This window comes from Oncorhynchus masou, chromosome 18 (assembly GCF_036934945.1).
Source record: "Oncorhynchus masou masou isolate Uvic2021 chromosome 18, UVic_Omas_1.1, whole genome shotgun sequence".
Taxonomy (NCBI): Eukaryota; Metazoa; Chordata; class Actinopteri; order Salmoniformes; family Salmonidae; genus Oncorhynchus; species Oncorhynchus masou.
The window spans coordinates 44,444,929-44,464,535 of NC_088229.1; the positions used below are offsets into that span (position 1 = coordinate 44,444,929).

A 19,607-nucleotide genomic window follows, 5' to 3' on the forward strand; every position below is an offset into this window, starting at 1 on the left:
TCATGATTAGTCATCTTTCTGATTTAGCTGATAAAACCGACTATGTGAGAAAGAAGACACCTGTGTAGACATTACTGTAGAACTATGGGTATGTCACAGCTGGAAATGATACATCGAGCCAGTCTTTGTGCTTGGTATCAATTAATATTACTGCTGATCTCTTGATTTCATTGTTTATTACAGTAATTAATTTTCACACGGTAGAATGCGTTTTTGAAAAGAGTGCAACATAAAATACATTACACAGGTGAGGTCAGAAACCCTGAGTGTGCATATATAGAACCCCCACCGTACAATTTATCATGAATAAATACAAATGCCCAAAGCATAAAGCGTATTACACAAAAGTTAATGGATAAAATCTATGTACCTAAATCAAATAAAATGTTATTTGTCACATACACATGGTTAGCAGATGTTAATGTGAGTGTAGCGAAATGCTTGTGCTTCTAGTTCCGACAATTTTTATTTTTTATTTTATTTATTTCACCTTTATTTAACCAGGTAGGCTAGTTGAGAACAAGTTCTCATTTGCAACTGCGACCTGGCCAAGATAAAGCATAGCAGTGTGAACAGACAGCACAGAGTTACACATGGAGTAAACAATTAACAAGTCAATAACACAGTAGAAAAAAAGGGGAGTCTATATACATTGTGTGCAAAAGGCATGAGGAGGTAGGCGAATAATTACAATTTTGCAGATTAGCACTGGAGTGATAAATGATCAGATGGTCATGTACAGGTAGAGATAGTGTGGGGATGAGGTAGGTGAAAATGGGTGGGCTATTTACCAATAGACTATGTACAGCTGCAGCGATCGGTTAGCTGCTCAGATAGCACATGTTTGAAGTTGGTGAGGGAGATAAAAGTCTCCAACTTCAGGGATTTTTGCAATTCGTTCCAGTCACAGGCAGCAGAGTACTGGAACAAAAGGCGGCCAAATGAGGTGTTGGCTTTAGGGATGATCAGTGAGATACACCTGCTGGAGCGCGTGCTACGGATGGGTGTTGCCATCGTGACCAGTGAACTGAGATAAGGCGGAGCTTTACCTAGCATGGACTTGTAGATGACCTGGAGCCAGTGGGTCTGGCGACGAATATATCGAGGGCCAGCCGACTAGAGCATACAAGTCGCAGTGGTGGGTGGTATAAGGTGCTTTAGTGACAAAACGGATGGCACTGTGATAAACTGCATCCAGTTTGCTGAGTAGAGTGTTGGAGGCAATTTTGTAGATGACATCGCCGAAGTCGAGGATCGGTAGGATAGTCAGTTTTACTAGGGTAAGTTTGGCAGTGTGAGTGAAGGAGTCTTTGTTGCGGAATAGAAAGCCGACTCTTGATTTGATTTTCGATTGGAGATGTTTGATATGAGTCTGGAAGGAGAGTTTACAGTCTAGCCAGACACCTAGGTACTTATAGGTGTCCACATATTCAAGGTCGGAACCATCCAGGGTGGTGATGCTCGTCGGGCATGCGGGTGCAGGCAGCGATCGGTTGAAAAGCATGCATTTGGTTTTACTAGCGTTTAAGAGCAGTTGGAGGCCACGGAAGGAGTGTTGTATGTAGTTCCGACAATGCAGTAATAACCAACGAGTAATCTAACCTAACAATTCCAAAACTACTACCTTATACACAAAAATGTAAAGGGATAAAGAATATGTACATAAAGATATATGAATGAGTGAGTGATGGTACAGAACGGCATAGGCAAGATGCAGTAGATGGTATCGAGTACAGTATATACATATGAGATGAGTAATGTAGGGTATGTAAACAAAGTGGCATAGTTTAAAGTGGCTAGTGATACATGTACAGTAGATGATATACACATTCCCAGGAAACTATATATGCAGACACCTACAAGGTCCTGCCCTTCTATCAAAATACTGTGCATATAGACTTCATATACTAACCCTGTTATTATTTATTATGCATCCTGTCATATTCATGTGATTTCCAAGATTAAAGATCCATGTCGTACACAGGAACTGCAGTGGTCAAAATAGAATGAAAAGTGGTTTAGTTGTACTGTAGCTATGAGACTAATACAACTCCTAACAGCCAGTACAGCACAGCGCTCCAGTAACACTTCCCAAGTCTTGCTTCATTTCTTTCAGAATTCTCTTTTCTTTTTCGATTCTCCAGGGTTTGATGAATACTTCACCTCGCTCACCCTGGAGAATAATCGCAGAAATGTGTGGTTCGCCGAATTCTGGGAGGAAAATTTTGACTGCAGGCTCCTCAGCTCCTCCAAACGAGAGGACACTAGCAGGAAATGCACAGGTAGGTAGCCAGACATTTGTTTGCTTGGGTATTTGTATTTTAATGTGTTTGTTTGTGGGAGGGGGCATTGCCATTGCCAATGTAATGCATTTGCACTTTAATGCATGTCATGCTCCTATACAAGGCTACAGGTATAGGAAGAGACTTGAATTGTAGTTCATATCTTAATGCAGACTTGAAGGTGTAGGCCCACTGGATAATGCAAATAGCTTAAATAGCTGGTCTTACTTGAGAGAGTAAAGTTGTGTCCAGTTGGGTAAAGGCACCATGTCAGCAGTGTTCAGCTGTGTCATGTATGCTAAGTAGATGGTAGAGAAACAGAGAAACTACACAGAAATGATGCAAGTAAATCAAGCTCTGCAGATACAGTAACTCACTATTGATGCTCCCAAAGAGCTTTGTTACCGACACTGTTTTAATCTAGCTGCAAGCATTACTTGTAATGAGGTGTGTTGGGACTTGGGAGCATTGGTAGTGTGGAAGTAGCATTGGTAGTGTGGAAGTGTTGCTCACTGTGATATCTATCCATCCTACAGGTATGCCAGCAAAGCTACAAAATATACAATAACACTATGTCAGTGCTAGTGACAGGGATTTATATATTTGATATGGCTTGAAGTACTGAAGGGTACTGAAGCCTTTCATAATTTCTTTATGTGCCACATGCTACAGACCATTGCACTGTCCATAAACCACATACACATTTAATTTAGAATATCAGCAAAGCTTATAAGCATTGTACAAAGACACTAAAATGCCTCTTATTTACATCCACATACTTCAGCCATACTGAGGAAGATATTCTCTTTTAACTGAGTATAGCTGAGTATAGCTGCTTCCATTTCTGTCTTTTTCACATCTAACCAAGCCGATCTATATTTATGAATGTGAGGTACTGAGCGAAGGTATTTTTTTGTATTCAAAGTTGTTTCTATCAACGCTCTACTCACTGCTCTGGAAAACAACAAAGGTTATCTGTGGGCTGAAATGTATGTTGAAAAGAGAGAAACTGGAGAAAATGTCAACATTTATTGCATTTGAACTTTTTCAGCTTTTGCCAGTCTCCCACATTGTATTCATATTCGGCCTGGTGGCACAGCCAGTCTTTTTTCCTTCTTCTCATGATCAAGTTCGCAACGTGAACTGGGAGTCTTTATTCTGTATTTACATGTGAAAATCACACAGTGATCTCTGGCAGCTTTTCCCCACAGTGCTGTATAGCACACCACAGTTCATCTGTTATTTTGTGCTGTGGATTTACGAGCTGCTTTCCAGTTAATGCATCCTTGTTAATTACTGCTTGCGTCTTTCAAATGAATATATTCAGCGTCCATATGCCACGCTTAATGACATAACCTGTTCACATTAGCACATAAAAAATGTGCAATATACATCAGGCAAAGGATCCCCACCCACAAAAAGCAAGAGATAAGAAATCCCCCACCAACCTGAAGAAATTCATTACACATTCATTCGCGGTATCACCAGTGAAATGAAAAGGCCTAGTCCATAGTGAAAGGGCAGAGGAGCACTGAAGAGAGACTGTAATAGAGCATGGTGCTGCTGACAATGCTTGGAGATTCTTGTAGAATGCCTCTCGTCATGGCCTTGAACGCTCCTGAAATGAGACAAAAGATACACATCTCAACTACAGGTACAGTATAGGACCTATAGTGGGCTGACTTCACTATGAAATATGCATATGTACATATGGTATCCAGTTCCACCTGCTCATCTCCTTCTTGGGTAGCATTTGGTTTTGCGGTACTGCAACAGAACTCTGCAGGAATGTGACCCATGCCGTGCTACGCACACAACAGGGTGGCTGATTCACAGTGTGTGGATGTCCTTTTCTTGACCTCTCCTCTCTCCTCTCTCCTCAGGCCAGGAGAGGATCGGGATAGACTCCAAGTATGAGCAGGAGGGGAAGGTTCAGTTTGTAATAGATGCTGTGTATGCCATGGCTTATGCCCTCCACAACATACAGAGAGACCTGTGTCCAGAGCACTCTGGCATTTGCCCTGGGATGGAGGCAGCCGAGGGGAAGACCCTGCTCAAGTATATACGCAACGTCAGCTTCAACGGTCAGTCCATGTGTTATCCCTGGACCCTGTTCATGTGTGTATCCTCATAAAAATATGGGCAAGGTGAAATAGCACGTTTCTCAAATAAGCACATACTGTATTTTTTTTTTAAACGACCGATACATTGTATTTATGTACAGATAAAAATAAGGAAAGGTGGGAGGTAAGATAGAAGCATGAATGTGCAGAGTCAGAGGCACTGGACTCTCAAACACATCGTATTTATTGATGTCATTTACACTAATTGCAAAATATCATACTGCATGAATGATTTATTCTAAATAGGTTAGATTTTTACATCTTTTCACATGCATAAATAAGTTGTTGACCAATATCAATTATTTCCTAGGACACTGCCATTGGCAGGCCGCGCACTGACAGGTCTGTGGCTTTGTTGTGTGAATTGATTCATTCATTTCTCTGTGCCTGTTTTTTATGTTTGCAATCCATCAGTGCAGCAATGTATCAATTTAACCTACGTGATCCCGTCACACCAGAGCTACACGTTGCTCTCGCCATTCTAACTTCCCTGCCAGTTCATTGCCAATGCTGTAGCCTCTTTTACAGGCATTCAGCAAGCAAGAGAATCGATCGATGCTTCTCTCCTCGAATAAGCCTAGGCCTATTAGTGTAAAAATAATTGCTCAAAATAAGTTTCAAACTATATTACTGTTCGTTGTCTATATATACACACTCAGAAAAAAGGGTTTCAAAAGGGTTCTTCAGCTGTCCCCATAGAAGAACCCTTTTTGTTCTAGATACCTCTGTGGAAAGGCTTCTACATATAACCCAAAAGAGTTCTACCTGGAGCCAAAAAGGGTTCTAAGAAGGGTACTCCTATGGTGACAGCCGAAGAACACTTTTAGGTAGCACCTTTTTTTAAGAGTGTAGGCTACTCGTTAAGTGCTCGACAGAGAGGGGAAGAAATAGGCCAGTGAAGTTGCCAGCGAAGATGAGTGAATTGGGCCAGAAGGGAACAGTGAAGAAGGCAGAGAGATGTGTAAGTTAGAAATGAATTAATATATTAATGCATCATTTGTATAAACTATATATTAGTCTATATATTATAGGCCTGCTATAGTGCATCTAGGTGACCACGTGCTATAGGCAACTCTAAAAGACTGTCACGATCGTTTGTAAAATGAACGGACCAAGGCAAAGCGTGCGTAGAGTTCCACATGTTTATTCAGATGAAACTCGTGCAGCAAATGGCGTGCTCACAGGCAACTAACCAAAAACAAGATCCCACAAAAAAAACAGTGGGGAAATGCCTAAATATGATCCCCAATCAGAGACAACGATAAACAGCTGCCTCTGATTGGGAACCATACCAGGCCAACATAGACATACAACAACCTAGATAACCGACCCTAGTCACACCCCGATCTAACCAACATAGAAAATAAAAGGTTCTCTATGGTCAGGGTGTAACAAAGACAGAGACAAAAAAATATCCGCCGGAGTTTACCCTTATCAATAAGTGGTTGCACAGATTTAGAAAAAGCACTCAAATAACCACCCCTTGCTTCACAAAAATGTATGAACGGCTGATCATTAGGCCGCTACGGACAGATTGTGTGCATGTGTTTCTATTTTCTAATGGTTGTAAATTTCATCTTCATATAACCTATATCACAGCTGTCTCGATCTCCCCCTTCAAACTTTGCGTGTCAATTTGTAAAAGAGAAATGTTATTTGCTTAGGGACTGTGCGTTATTTATAATGAGGGATACCTGGAGAAAATGTGACCTCTGAAATGAAAATGGATGGCCTTCCCCTCAGTAAAATATATTTTTTACCTGATCCTCCCCTATATCCATTTGACGTTTTAATTATTACTTTGGGTAACAGAGAACATGCCTTAGCCATGCAGTTTTAGAAACGGTTCTTTGTTTTGTAAGCATTACATGGTGAAGTAGCCTGGATGCTGTGGATTTGCCGACCACCGCAGAAAATATTTCCATTAATAAAGAACTGCATGAATTTATCATCTTATTTGCAGTCTGAGAAAAAAAGCCTTTTATAAATGCATTTCCTGCAATTCTAAATCGTTTCACATCATAATAGCACAACACCACAACAGAGCATGACAAGGAATGATCACATGCTGCAGCACCAGAGATGTTTTGATTTGTTAAAAAATAACATAGACAACTTCATCACTGTTCCAAACTTAGTGTGTAAATATGTGTAAATATTGAGCGCAACAGAACCAGTTACACTTGGAGTATCTGATCACCAGTGAAAAAGTCCTTTGTTTTTTAGTACAGCTGCTCCATATCAACAATGACAAGCCACCGGGGTCTGACAATCTGGATGGAAAATTACTGAGGATAATTGCAGACCATATTGCCACTCCTGTTTGCCACATCTTCAATTTAAGCCTACCAGAAAGTGTGTGCCCTCAGGCTTGGAGGGAAGCTAAAGTCATTCCACCCATGAATAGCAAACCAATCAGCCTGTTACCAACCCTTAGTAAACTCCTGGAAAAATTGTGTTTGACCAGATACAATGCTATTTCACAGGAAACAAATTGACAACAGACTTTCAGCACGCTTATAGGGAAGGACACTCAACAAGCACAGCACTTACACAAATGACTGATGATTGGCTGAGAACAATTCATGATAAAATGACTGAGGGGGCTGTATTGTTAGACTTCAGTGCAGCTTTTGACATTATTGATCATAATCTGCTGCTGGAAAAACGTATGTGTTATGGCTTTACACCCCCTGCTATAATGTGGATAAAGATTTACTTGTCGAACAGAACAGAAGGTGTTCTTTATTGGAATCCTCTCAAACATAATCCATGTAGAATCAGGAATTCCCCAGGGTAGCTGTTAAGGCCCCTTGCTTTTTTCAATCTTTACTAACGGCATGCCACTGGCTTTGAGTAAGGCCACTGGCTTTGAGTAATGTATGCGGATGACTCAAAACTATACACATCAGCCACTAAAGTGACTGAAATGACTGCAACACCTAACAAAGAGCTGCAGTTAGTTTCAGAAAGGGTAGCAAGGTCTAAGTTTGTCCAAAATATTTCCAAAACTAAAAGCATTGTATTTGGGACAAAGGAGAGCTTTGCAGGAGTGCAGAGAGTTGTGAACAGGCACACACTTTATTTAGGCAGGAGAAAGCAACAGACGGATGCCACTGCGTCAAAACCTCCAGCCAGTTAGCAAAAGTGCAAAAACACGCAAACAGTCACAAACATTATGTTTACCAAATAAACATACCTTGTGAACAACACGGAATATAAGAACACCAGTCTGGCGCGTCACAAATAACATGTAACACAAACAATATCACACAAAGACATGAGAGGGGACAGACAAATAAATACATGCAGTGTGATTAGGGAATGTAAACGTCGACCGCCGAACACCGCAAGAACAAGGAGAGGAGCCGACTTCGGCGGAAGTCGTGACAGCCCTGTAATAAAAACAAATACACACTACACCCTCATCCTAACTGAAATTGAAAAAGCATGACCCTCTCCCATTTTCCTCCAGGTAACAATTGTGTAAATTCTGTTCGCTCCCTTATGTGCCTAAGGGAGATGTGCTGCAGGCGGCTTTGATTGATGGGTCCTTTTACGAGGGTGGGTGTGCTTGTATGAGTTCGCTAATTATCTATCTCCATTCAGAGTTTCCTAAAATAGGTCTAGCCTGTCTGGACTCAGATAGAAGGAAAACTGGAGGCAGCAAGTGTCATGATAGTCAGCATATGTGTGAGAAATCGTGACAGGTGCTAGTTTTGCATGTCCTCTCTTATTAAATGGGGTGCAACTGAATGAAATGTAGCCAAGCTCCTTTAATGATTCATCCTATTGGATGAGCAGCCTATCCTAATATTTTCAGTAGCTTATAATTTTTCCCTTAGTATATGATCTTTCTCTCATTACTGCGTGCTCTCCATTCACTTTGAACAACATATTTCCACTGAGAATAACCGCAGCAGTTATGTTATGCAATTTTTGGGGAAAGGTAGAGGGAAAAAACGCATCAGACTTGGTGTGTTCACGGTTTAGTTGTTTTATACAAACAACATGCATATATCTCAGCTAACATTACACAATGTAACTATATGTTTCTCTTACACCAGTCGTTGAAAATTCAACTGAAAGTGGCGGAAATTTAATTTTACAATTGACCCCAAAGGCAGGGTTAAATGTAACACTGTAAAAATGTGAATTAAAAATACAGCTTCACCTGGAATGCTTTTCCAGCAGTCTTGAAGGAGTTCCCATATATACTGAGCACTTGTTGGCTGCTTTTCCTTCACTCTGTGGTCCAACTCATCCCAAACCATCTCAATTTGGTTGAGGTCGGGAGATTATGGAGGCCAAGTCATCTGATGCAGCACTCCATCACTCTCCTTCTTGGTAAAATAGCCCTTACTAAGCCTGGAGGTGTGTTGAGTCATTTTCCTGTTGAAAAACAAATGATAGTACCACTAAGCCCAAACCAGATGGGATGGCGTATCGCTGCAGAATTCTGTGGTAGCCATGCTGGTTAAGTGTGCCTTGAATTCTAAATAAATCACAGACAGTGTCACCAGCAAAGCACCCCATCGCCATAACACCCCCATGCTTTACGATGGGAACCACACATGCAGAGATCATCCGTTCACCCACACTGCGTCTAACAAAGACTTGCTGGTTGGAACCAAAAATCACCAATTTCCACTGTTCTAATGTCCATTGATCGTGTTTCTCTGCCCAAGGAAGTCTCTTCTTATGATTGGTGTCTTATAGTAGTGGTTTCTTTGCAGCAATTCAACCATGAAGGCCTGATTCACGCGATCTCCTCTCAACACTTAGAGTTGAGATGTGTCTGTTACTTGAACTCTGTGAAGCATTTATTTGGGCTGCAATTTCTGAGGCTGGTAAATCTAATGAACTTATCCTCTGCAGCAGAGGTAAATCTGGGTTATCCATTCCTGTGGCAGTCCTCATGAAAGCCAGTTTCATCATAGCACTTGATGGTTTTTGCCACTGCACTTGAAGAAACTTTCAAAGTTCTTAAAATGTTTCGTATTGACTGACCTTCATGTCTTAAAATAATGATAGACTTTTGTTTTTATTTACTTATTTGAGCTGTTTTTTTTTGCCATAATATAGACTTGGTCTTTTACCAAATCTTCTGTATACCCCCCTACCCTGTCACAATACAACTGATTGGTTCAAACGCATTAAGAAGAAAATAAATTCCACAAATTAACTTTTAAGGTACACCTGTTAATTGAAATGCATTCCAGGTGACTACCTCATGAAGCTGGTTGAGAGAATGCCAAGAGTGTGCAAAGCTGTCAAGGCAAAGGGTGGCGATTTGAAGAATCTTAAATCTAAAATATATTTTGATTTGTTTAACACTTGTTTTTGTTACTCCATGATTCCATGTGTATTTCATAGTTTTGATGTCTTCTACATACAAAAGAAATACAACTTTTGGCCAGTGGTGTATTTATAATTTGAAACTGAATATTTGAATGAAAATACACTAAATTGACAACAACAAAACATTTATTTGATATTTTACGCATGTCATATTGACCAAGAATGGAGTAGCCAAAATGTAAACATTTAATATAATATACTTTTAGCATTCAAAGTATAAATTTGCCTTTTTTCATTTTTCTAACTATACCAATAAAAATACCCTTTCTTACTGATACACATGATATATGATTAGATATATGGGGAATGTTCCACAGGTCAATAATAAAAACAGAGACGCAGCAAGAATATTTATAATTCTGCCTGAAACAATTTTTTGTCAATAAAATAAATGTATCAATGGATTTAAGCACATATTCATAGGTATGTAGATACACTAACCAAGCATTAACACACTGAATAACATTTTGTTGTTGCTACTGATGCTGTGTTACTTTGTTCCCCAGTCTTCCTTATGAGTTACCTTGCTATTTGTCAATGGGTCCGCACAATTCATTCACTCTTAGAAAAAAGGGTTCCAAAAAAGTTATTTGGCTGTCCCCAAGGAGAACTCATTTTGGTTCCAGGTAAAACCCTTTTTTGTTCCAGGTAGAACTATTTTGGGTTCCATGTAGAACCCTCAGTGGAAAGGGTTCTACATGGAACCCAAAAGGGTCCTACCTGGAACCAAAAGAATTCTACCTAGCACCAAAAAGGGTTCTTCAACTGGTTTCCTATGGGGACAGCCAACGAACCCTTTTCGGTTTATGATAGCACCTTTTTTTTCTGTGTACAAAAGTACAATATTTAGCCCGAAGTGCTTCTCACAGCATTCAGCATTCAGAAAAAAGCAGACAAGCTGTTTCTGTCATTTGTTGCTGAACATATACATTACTTGTAATACACTTGCAATAAGACTGTCACAGAGGAATGCTCAGCTCACAAAATGTGCCTTTACTCTGTTTACCCCCACTGATGCAGTAAAGTACTCCTGTATCTTTGACAGCCAAATCTCCAGTGGTGGAAAAAGTACCCAATATTCATACTCAAGTAAAAGTGAAAGTCACCCTTTAAAATACTTCTTGAGTAAAAGTATATACTTAAGTATCAAAAGTAAATGTAGTTGCTCAGATATACTTAAGTATCAAAAGTAAAATTAGAAATGATTTCACATTCCTTGTATTATGCAAACCAGACGGCACGATTTTTTTGTTTTTTTTTAAGTTTACGGAATGCCAGTGGCACACTCCAACACTCAGACATAGTATAAAAACAAAGCATTTGTGCATTTAGTGAATCTGCCAGATCAGAGGCAGTACGGATTTTTTTTTTCACCTTTATTTAACCAGGTAGCCTAGTTGAGAAAAAGTTCTCATTTGCAACTGCGACCTGGCCAAGATAAAGCATAGCAGTGTGAACAGACAACACAGAGTTACACATGGAGTAAACAATAAACAAGTCAATAACAGTAGAAAAATAAGAGAGTCTATATACATTGTGTGCAAAAGGCATGAGGAGGTAGGTGAATAATTACAATTTTGCAGATTAACACTGGAGTGATAAATGATCAGATGGTCATGTACAGGTAGAGATATTGGTGTGCAAAAGAGCAGAAAAGTAAATAAATAAAAACAGTATGGGGATGAGGTAGGTAAAATTGGGTGGGCTATTTACCAATAGACTATGTACAGCTGCAGCGATCGGTTAGCTGCTCAGATAGCAGATGTTTGAAGTTGGTGAGGGAGATAAAAGTCTCCAACTTCAGCGATTTATGCAATTCGTTCCAGTCACAGGCAGCAGAGAACTGGAACGAAAGGCGGCCAAATGAGGTGTTGGCTTTAGGGATGATCAGTGAGATACACCTGCTGGAGCGCGTGCTACGGGTGGGTGTTGCCATTGTGACCAGTGACCTGAGATAAGGCAGGGGATGTTCAGGGATGTCCAGGGATTTTCTTTTGATATGTGTGTGAATTGGACCATTTTCATGTCCTAGGCATTCAAAATCTAACGAGTACTTTTTGGTGACAGGGAAAATAAATGTTTTTATATTACATTACATTATTTTCTTTACTTTTGTATCATGGCACCGGAGATGATGGCTGACGTGTTCCTATCCAAATGTGTTTTTTGTTCTTTTTATTGCGTTGTTTGTCATTTATTTTTTTAAACTTATTTTGTACATAATGTTACTGCTACCGTCAGAACAGTGATTACTCACCATGAACTGGCAGAAGATTTTTTTTCCATTAACCAGTCCGACGAGCCCGACGTGAAGGACATACTTTCCTGGGAAAAGGCCCAAATCACTGTCATTTGCATGAAGAGGAGACAGAGAAAAAGAGGGCGGAGGTTGGGCTACCTTCTGAGAATTCATAGGCGATTGAATAAACTTCCACTGCCTTCCGTTCTACTAGCTAACGTTCAACCATTGGAAAATAAAATTGACGACCTACGAGGAAGATTAAACTACCAACGGGACGTTAAAAACTGTAATATCTTATGCATCAAGGAGTCGTGGCAGAACGACGACATTATCTACATACAGCTGGCTGGTTATACACTTTATCAGCAGGACAAAACAGCGGCGTCTGGTAAGACAATGGGTGGCGAATTATGTATATTTGAAAACAACAGTTGGTGCACAATATCTGGCATCACAATACCAGAGGGAAAAAAACTCTAAACCACCTTTACTCCACACACAGAGACGTGTACAAAGCTCTCCCTCGTCCCCCATTTGGCAAATCTGACCATACAGTGGCTTGCGAAATTATTCACCCCCTGTGGCACTTACAACCTGGAATTAAAATAGATTTTTTTGGGGGGGGGGTTGTATCATTTGATTTACACAACATGCCTACCACTTTGAAGATGCAAAATATTTTTTATTGTGAAACAACCAAGAATAAATACAAAAAACTGAAAACTTGAGCGTGCATAACTATTCACCCCCCCCCCCCCCAAAGTCAATACTTTGTAGAGCCACCTTTTGCAGCAATTGCAACTGAAAGTCTCTTGGGGTATGTCTCTATAAGCTTGGCACATCTAGCCACTGGGATTTTTGCCCATTTGTTCAAGGCAAAACTGCTCCAGCTCCTTCAAGTTGGATGGGTTCTGCTGGTGTACAGCAATCTTTACGATTCTCAATTTGATTGAGGTCTGGGATTTTACCATGCCATTCCAAGACATTTAAATGTTTCCCCTTAAACCACCCGAGTGTTGCTTTAGCAGTATGCTTAGGGTCATTGTCCTGCTGGAAGGTGAACCTCCATACCAGTCTCAAATTTCTGGAAGACTGAAACAGGTTTCCATCAAGAATTTCCCTGTAATTAGTGCCATCCATCATTCCTTAAATTCTGACCAGTTTCCCAGTCCCTGCCATCTTGGGGTGATGAGAGGTGTTAGGTTTGCGCCAAACATAGCGTTTTCCTTGATGGCCAAAAAGCAACATTTTAGTCTCATCTGACCAGAGTACATTCTTCCATATGTTTGGGAGTCTCCCACATGCCTTTTGGCGAACACCAAACATGTTTGCTTATTTTTTTATTGAAGCAATTATTTTTTTCTGGCCACTCTTCCGTAAAGCCCAGCTCTGTGGAGTGTACGGCTTAAAGTGGTCCTATGCAAAGATACTCCAATCTCCTCTGCAGAGCTTTGCAGCTCCTTCAGGGTTACCTTTGGTCTCTTTGTTGCCTCTCTGATTAATGCCCTCCTTGCCTGGTCTGTGAGTTTTGGTGGGCAGCCCTCTCTTGGCAGGTTTGTTGTGGTGCCATATTCTATCCATTTTTTAATAATGGATGTAATGGTACTCCGTGGGATGTTCAAAGTTTCTGATATTTTTTAATAACCAAACCCTGATCTGTACTTCTCCACAACTTTGTCCCTGACCTGTTTGGAGAGCTCCTTGGTCTTCATGGTGCCGCTTGCTTGGTGGTGCCCCATGCTTAGTGGTGTTGCAGACTCTGGGGCCTTTCAGAACAGGTGGACTGAGATCATATGACAGATCATGTGACATTTAGATTGCACACAGGTGGACTTTATTTAGCTAATTATGTGACTTCTTAAGGTAATTGGTTGCACCAGATCTTATTTTGGGACTTCATAGGAAAGGAGGTGAATACATTTGCACGCAACACTTTTCCGTTTTGAATTTTTTTCACTTCACCAATGTAGACTATTTTGAGTATATCCATTACATGAAATCCAAATAAAAATCCATTGAAATTACAGGTTGTAATGCAACAAAATAGGAAAAACACCAAGCGGGATGAATACTTTTGCAAGGCACTGGAATTCTATCCTCCTTATTCCTGATTACAAGCAAAAATTAAAGCAGGAAGCACCAGTGACTTGGTCAGTAAAAAAAGTGGTCAGATGAAGCAGATGCTAAGCTACAGGACTGTTTTGCTAGCACAGACTGAAATATGTTCCGGGATTCTTCCGATGGCTTTGAGGAGTTTACCACATCAGTCATTGGCTTCATCAATAAGTGCATTGATCACGTCGTCCCCACAGTAACCGTATGTACACCAACCAGAATCCATGGATTCCAGGCAGCATCTGCACTGAGCTAAAGGCTAGAGCTGCCACTTTCAAGGAGCGGGACTCTGATGCTGATGCTTATAAGAAATCCCACTATGCTCTCTGACGAACCATCAAACGGGCAAAGCATCAATACAGGACTAAGATCAAATCATACTACGGCTCCGACGCTCGTTGGATGTGGCAGGGCTTGCAAACTATTACAGACTACAAAGTGAAGCACAGCCGAGAGATGCCCGGTGAAACGAGCCTACCAGATGAGCTAATCTAATTCTACGCTCGCTCCGAGGCAAATAACACTGAAACATGCATGAGAGCACCAGCTGTTCAGGACGATTGTGTGATCACACTCTCCGCAGCCGATGTGTGTAAGATCTTTAACAGGTCGCAGGGCCAGACGGATTACCAGGACGTGTACTGCGAGCATGCGCAGACCAACTGGTTGGCATGTCTTCACTGACATTTTCAACCTCTCCCTGTCCGAGTTTGTATTACCAATATATTTCAAGCAGACCACAATAGTCCCTGTGCCCAAGAACACTAAGGTAACCTGCCTAAATGACTACGGACCCGTAGCACTCTCGTCTGTAGCCATGAAGTGCTTTGAAAGGCTGGTCATGGCTTATATCAACACCATTGTCCCAGAAATCCAAGACCCACCCCAATTTGCATTCCACCCTAACAGATCCACAGATGATGCAATCTCTATTGTGCTCTACACTGCCCTTTCCCACCTGGACAAAAGGAACACCTATGTGAGAATGATATTCATTGACAACAGCTCAGCGTTCCAACACCATAGTGCCCTCAAAGCTCATCACTAAGCTAAGGAACCTGGGACTAAACACCTCCCTCTGCGACTGGATCCTGGACTTCCTGATGGGCCGCCCCCAGGTGGTAAGGGTAGGTAACACTACATCCGCCACGCTGACCCTCAACACAGGGGCCCCTCAGGGGTGCGTGCTCGGTCCCCTCTTGTACTCCCTGTTCACTCATGACTTCACAGCCAGTCACGACTCCAACACCATCATTAAGTTTGCCGACGACACAACAGTGGCCTGATCACCGACAACGATTAGACAGCCTACAGGGGGAGGTCAGAGACCTGGCCCTGTGGTGCCAGGGCAACAACCTCTCCCTCAACGTGATCAAGACAAAGGAGATTATTGTGGACTACAGGAAAAGGAGGACCGAGCACGCCCCCATTCTCATCGACGGGGCTTTACACCACTGGAAATCTCTGTGCTCTTTACTGTATCCTGGCTGGGCTGTGTGTGCACGTACGCGTGCACGCGGGCATGTTCACATGTGTATATGTTAGAGTATGTGAATATACATGTTTGTGTTGCCATGTGTGTGTGCCTGTGTGAGTTGTCTTTGTTGTTCTCCCTGCTGCGCTGGAGACAGAGCTCAAGAGAGTGAAGGAAAAAGAACCCCCAGTCCACCCACACTACTCGACACAGTACAGCAGCAATGCACTTTTGTCATGTCTTAGTTCAGAGCCCCATACGAATGTATGAATCTTTCATCTCTAACAAAGCTGTCTGCACAGATCATTTTGTTCCCTTGGAAATAACAGGAAACGTAAAATAGAATGGAATTTGTAATGGCTTCCTATCTGCAAGGAGAGCCACACTGCTTAATAATTTGCTTACTGACCGTGTGTGTGTGGGGGGTGGGGGGGATTCTTTGTACTGCAATGTGCGTGGAACAAGACAGTCTTGTAGTCCTGTCTTACCAACTGCTTCCAGTGTACTATGTCAACATCTTGTCAACTAATAGATACAGTATGTCAACTCTATACCCTGGCTGTTGGAAGCAGAAGTGACAGATTGTTGACGACTACCCCGTGTGTGTTTTTTGTTGTTTCAATTTCATTCTAAAGCGGATTCTGTCGTACTGCAACCACTGTATACTGTACAGTACCAGTCAAAAGTTTGAACACACCTACATTCAAGGGTTTTTTGTTATTTTTACTATTTCTATATTGTAGAATAATAGTAAAGACATCAAAACTATGAAATAACACACATGGAATCATGTAGTAATCCAAAAATGTTTAAGCATATCAAAATATATGTATATTTATATATTCTTCAAAGTAGCCACCCTTTGGCTTTATTTCATTTTTGCACACTCTTGGAATCTCTCAACCAGCTTCATAAGGAATGCTTTTCAAACCTTTTTCTTGAAGGAGTTCCCACATATGCTGAGCACTGCTTTTCCTTCACTATGCGGTCCACTCATCCCAAACCATCTCAATTGGGTTAAAGTCAGGGGAATGTTGAGGCCAGGTTATCTGATGAAGCACTCCATCACTCTCCTTCTTGGTCAAAAAGCCCTTACACAGCCTGGAGGTGTTGGGTCATTGTCATGTTGAAAAACAAATGATAGTCCCACTAAGTGCAAACCAGATGGGATGGTGTATCGCTGCAGAATGCTGTGGTAGCCATGCTGTTTAAGTGTGCCTTGAATTCCAAATAAATCACAGACAGTGTAACCGGTAAAGCACCCCAACACCATCACACCTCCTCCTCCATGCTTCACGGTGGGAACCACACATGCGAAGATCCTCCGTTCAGCTATTCTGTGTCTCACAAAGAGATGGCGGTTGGAACCAAAAATCTCAAATTTGGACTTATCAGACCAAAGGACAGATTTCAAATGTCTAATGTCCATTGCTCATGTTTCTTGGCCCAAGCAAGTCTCTTCTTCTCATTGGTGTCCTTTAGTAGTGGTTTCTTTGCAGCCAATCGACCATGAAGGCTTGATTCATGCAGTCTCCTCTGAACAGTTGACGTTGAGATGTTTCTGTTACTCGAACTCTGTGAAGCATTTATTTAGGCTGCACTAAAAGAAACTTTCAAAGTTATTGACATTTCCGGATTGACTGACCTTCATGCCTTAAAGCAGAGACAGACTGCCATTTATCTTTGCTTATTTGAGCTGTTCTTGCCATAATATGGACTTGGTCTTTTAGCAAATAGGACTATCTTCTGTATACCACCAATACCTTGTCACAACACAACTGATTGGCTCAAATGCTTTGAGCAGGAAAGAAATTCCACAAATTAACTTTTAACAAGGCACACATGTTAATTGAAATGCATTCCAGGTTACTATTTCATTAAACTGGTTGAGTGAATGCCAATGAGTAGGTATTTCCAAACTTTTGACGGGTACTGTATGTTTAGTGTAACTATCGGTAGCGTAACACTTTACATGAGCCCTTTGTCTTATTAAGGGCTACATAATTATGACATAATACTGACACAATTGATGTCCTAAGCATTTATGACAGCTGATGTTAGCTTATGACAACTGACAATACATTTCCTTGACACAAACCATTGCCTATTGTTTCGGTGAATTAGCTCAATTGAGCTCTTCTAATACATCTTACACTACTCAGTATCTTCAACAGCTTTGAAAATGGCCACATTAATATTCTGTATGACTAATGTGCAGGAAACATAAGGAGAAAACGAAAGCAACTCATTGACTTTGATGGTCATACAAACTTTGATGGAGTGGCAGATTCGGTTCTCCCATGAGATTTCTGTATACTTTAGGTCTCTTCCTGTATGTATGGTGCATATAAATGAGGTTTTACTCCCTATAATCTCGTTTCTTGCTGCTAGAGGAGAGATTTTGGCTTTCCTCTTTTGTAGAATGTTCAATGACAAATGTCCTTGAAAAAAAACTGGTGTGTAGGCTACTGAAATTCCCTATTGACAAAACCTAAAAGTGAAGGTATTCAGAATTGGGGTACAGCCTCTACCTAACAAAGCCAAAGGCCTACACAAAACACAAAGGCAACATGTCCCCACAACCATTTTGGACAAGTGTTATTGGTCATTCCCCTTTTAGACTTTTTATAGTCAGGACTATTACTCCAGTCATTTCCCATGCCACATCTGATTCGAGTCCCGTCCCCGTCCCTGTCCGATTTTAGAAATGGTGTCTACTATGCCTTTGAGTTATTGTATGCACTGCCAAGGTTAACTCACTGTTGAACTGAAGGAGTAATAGTCCTTCTTACAATGGCAGGATGAGAGGCATCGACCTCACTGTGTGTTGTATAAATCAATTCAAATCAAATGTTGTATGTCACATGCGCCGAATAAAACAGCTGTAGACCTTACAGTGAAATGCTCACTTACAAGCCCTTAACCAACAATGCAGTTTTAAGAAAAATATGTGTTAAGTAAAAAATAGATGAGTAAAAAAATCTAAAATAAAAGTAACAAATAATTAAAGAGCAGCAGTAAAATAACAGTAGCGAGGCTATATACAGGGGGTACCGGTACAGAGTCAATGTGCAGGTGCACTGTTTAGTCGAGGTAATTGAGGTAATATGTACATGCAGGTAGAGTTAAAGTGACTATGCATAGGGGTCTATGTCACATCAAAAAATCAGCGCCACACATTTCTTCTTAGTTGGTTTTACGGAAAGTTCTCAAGGACATCTTCATTATGGCGTGTTCATACACACATACACATGCACATAGATAGCCTACACAACTATACACTCAAACTCTCACAAACACATGCACACACACACACACACACACACACACACACACACACACACACACACACACACACACACAAATCAGGCCACAGACTTCATTTCTCGAATACCGTGTTGCAGGTGTCCAGAACCTTCAGTAAGTTAATTAGCCTGCGGTCCTCTGCTTGCTACAAACTGCGACCAGATGGGGACCGTATGATGCTTTGGCTGACCTATTTATCTTCTTTTGCTTCATCTCCTGTCCAGCATGTGTGATTGAGATGGTTTTACTTTTGAACTGAGGAAATGTGCATCTGTCTCGAAGAACGGGCACCTTGTTCTATTCCTAATGCACAGATGTGATAACCTAAAGCTGAACACTGCTTCATTGATGCTGCGCATAGACCTGGTGATGTATCACACAGCTCTGATGTGAAATGTAGGGCTGCGGTGTGGTGCTGGATAGCCTTAGTACACACTCTTTCACAGCAGAGCAATCATCTCAGTCAGTCGGGAGTTAGCTGACTTGCTCGCCTTCCAATGGGGACAGGATATGAGTCATGGTCATTATGAATAGGCCATTAGCACATGAGCACACCCTGTGGCCCTCGATGTCCACACAGCCGTTTATAGCTTGTAAACGACAGAACAAGGGACACTAGGTTAAATGTCAATGTTTCTCTCACAGGGGTTTATGTACTGTTGGCCCAACCAACCACAGGCCTTTAATGGTTGAATCTTAAAATA

General features: G+C 41.2%; 1 protein-coding gene across 2 annotated transcripts in view; it reads left to right on the forward strand.

Annotated features, from left to right (window-relative positions):
• LOC135504678 (metabotropic glutamate receptor 7-like) overlaps window positions 1-19,607 on the forward strand; it is a 137,838-nt gene that overhangs the window by 94,399 nt on the left and 23,832 nt on the right. For both annotated transcript variants that reach the window (XM_064923454.1, XM_064923455.1), the window contains exons 5-6: window positions 2,145-2,282; window positions 4,166-4,366. In XM_064923454.1, the coding sequence (XP_064779526.1) occupies window positions 2,145-2,282; window positions 4,166-4,366 (339 nt within the window). The remainder of the gene's footprint in view (window positions 1-2,144; window positions 2,283-4,165; window positions 4,367-19,607) is intronic.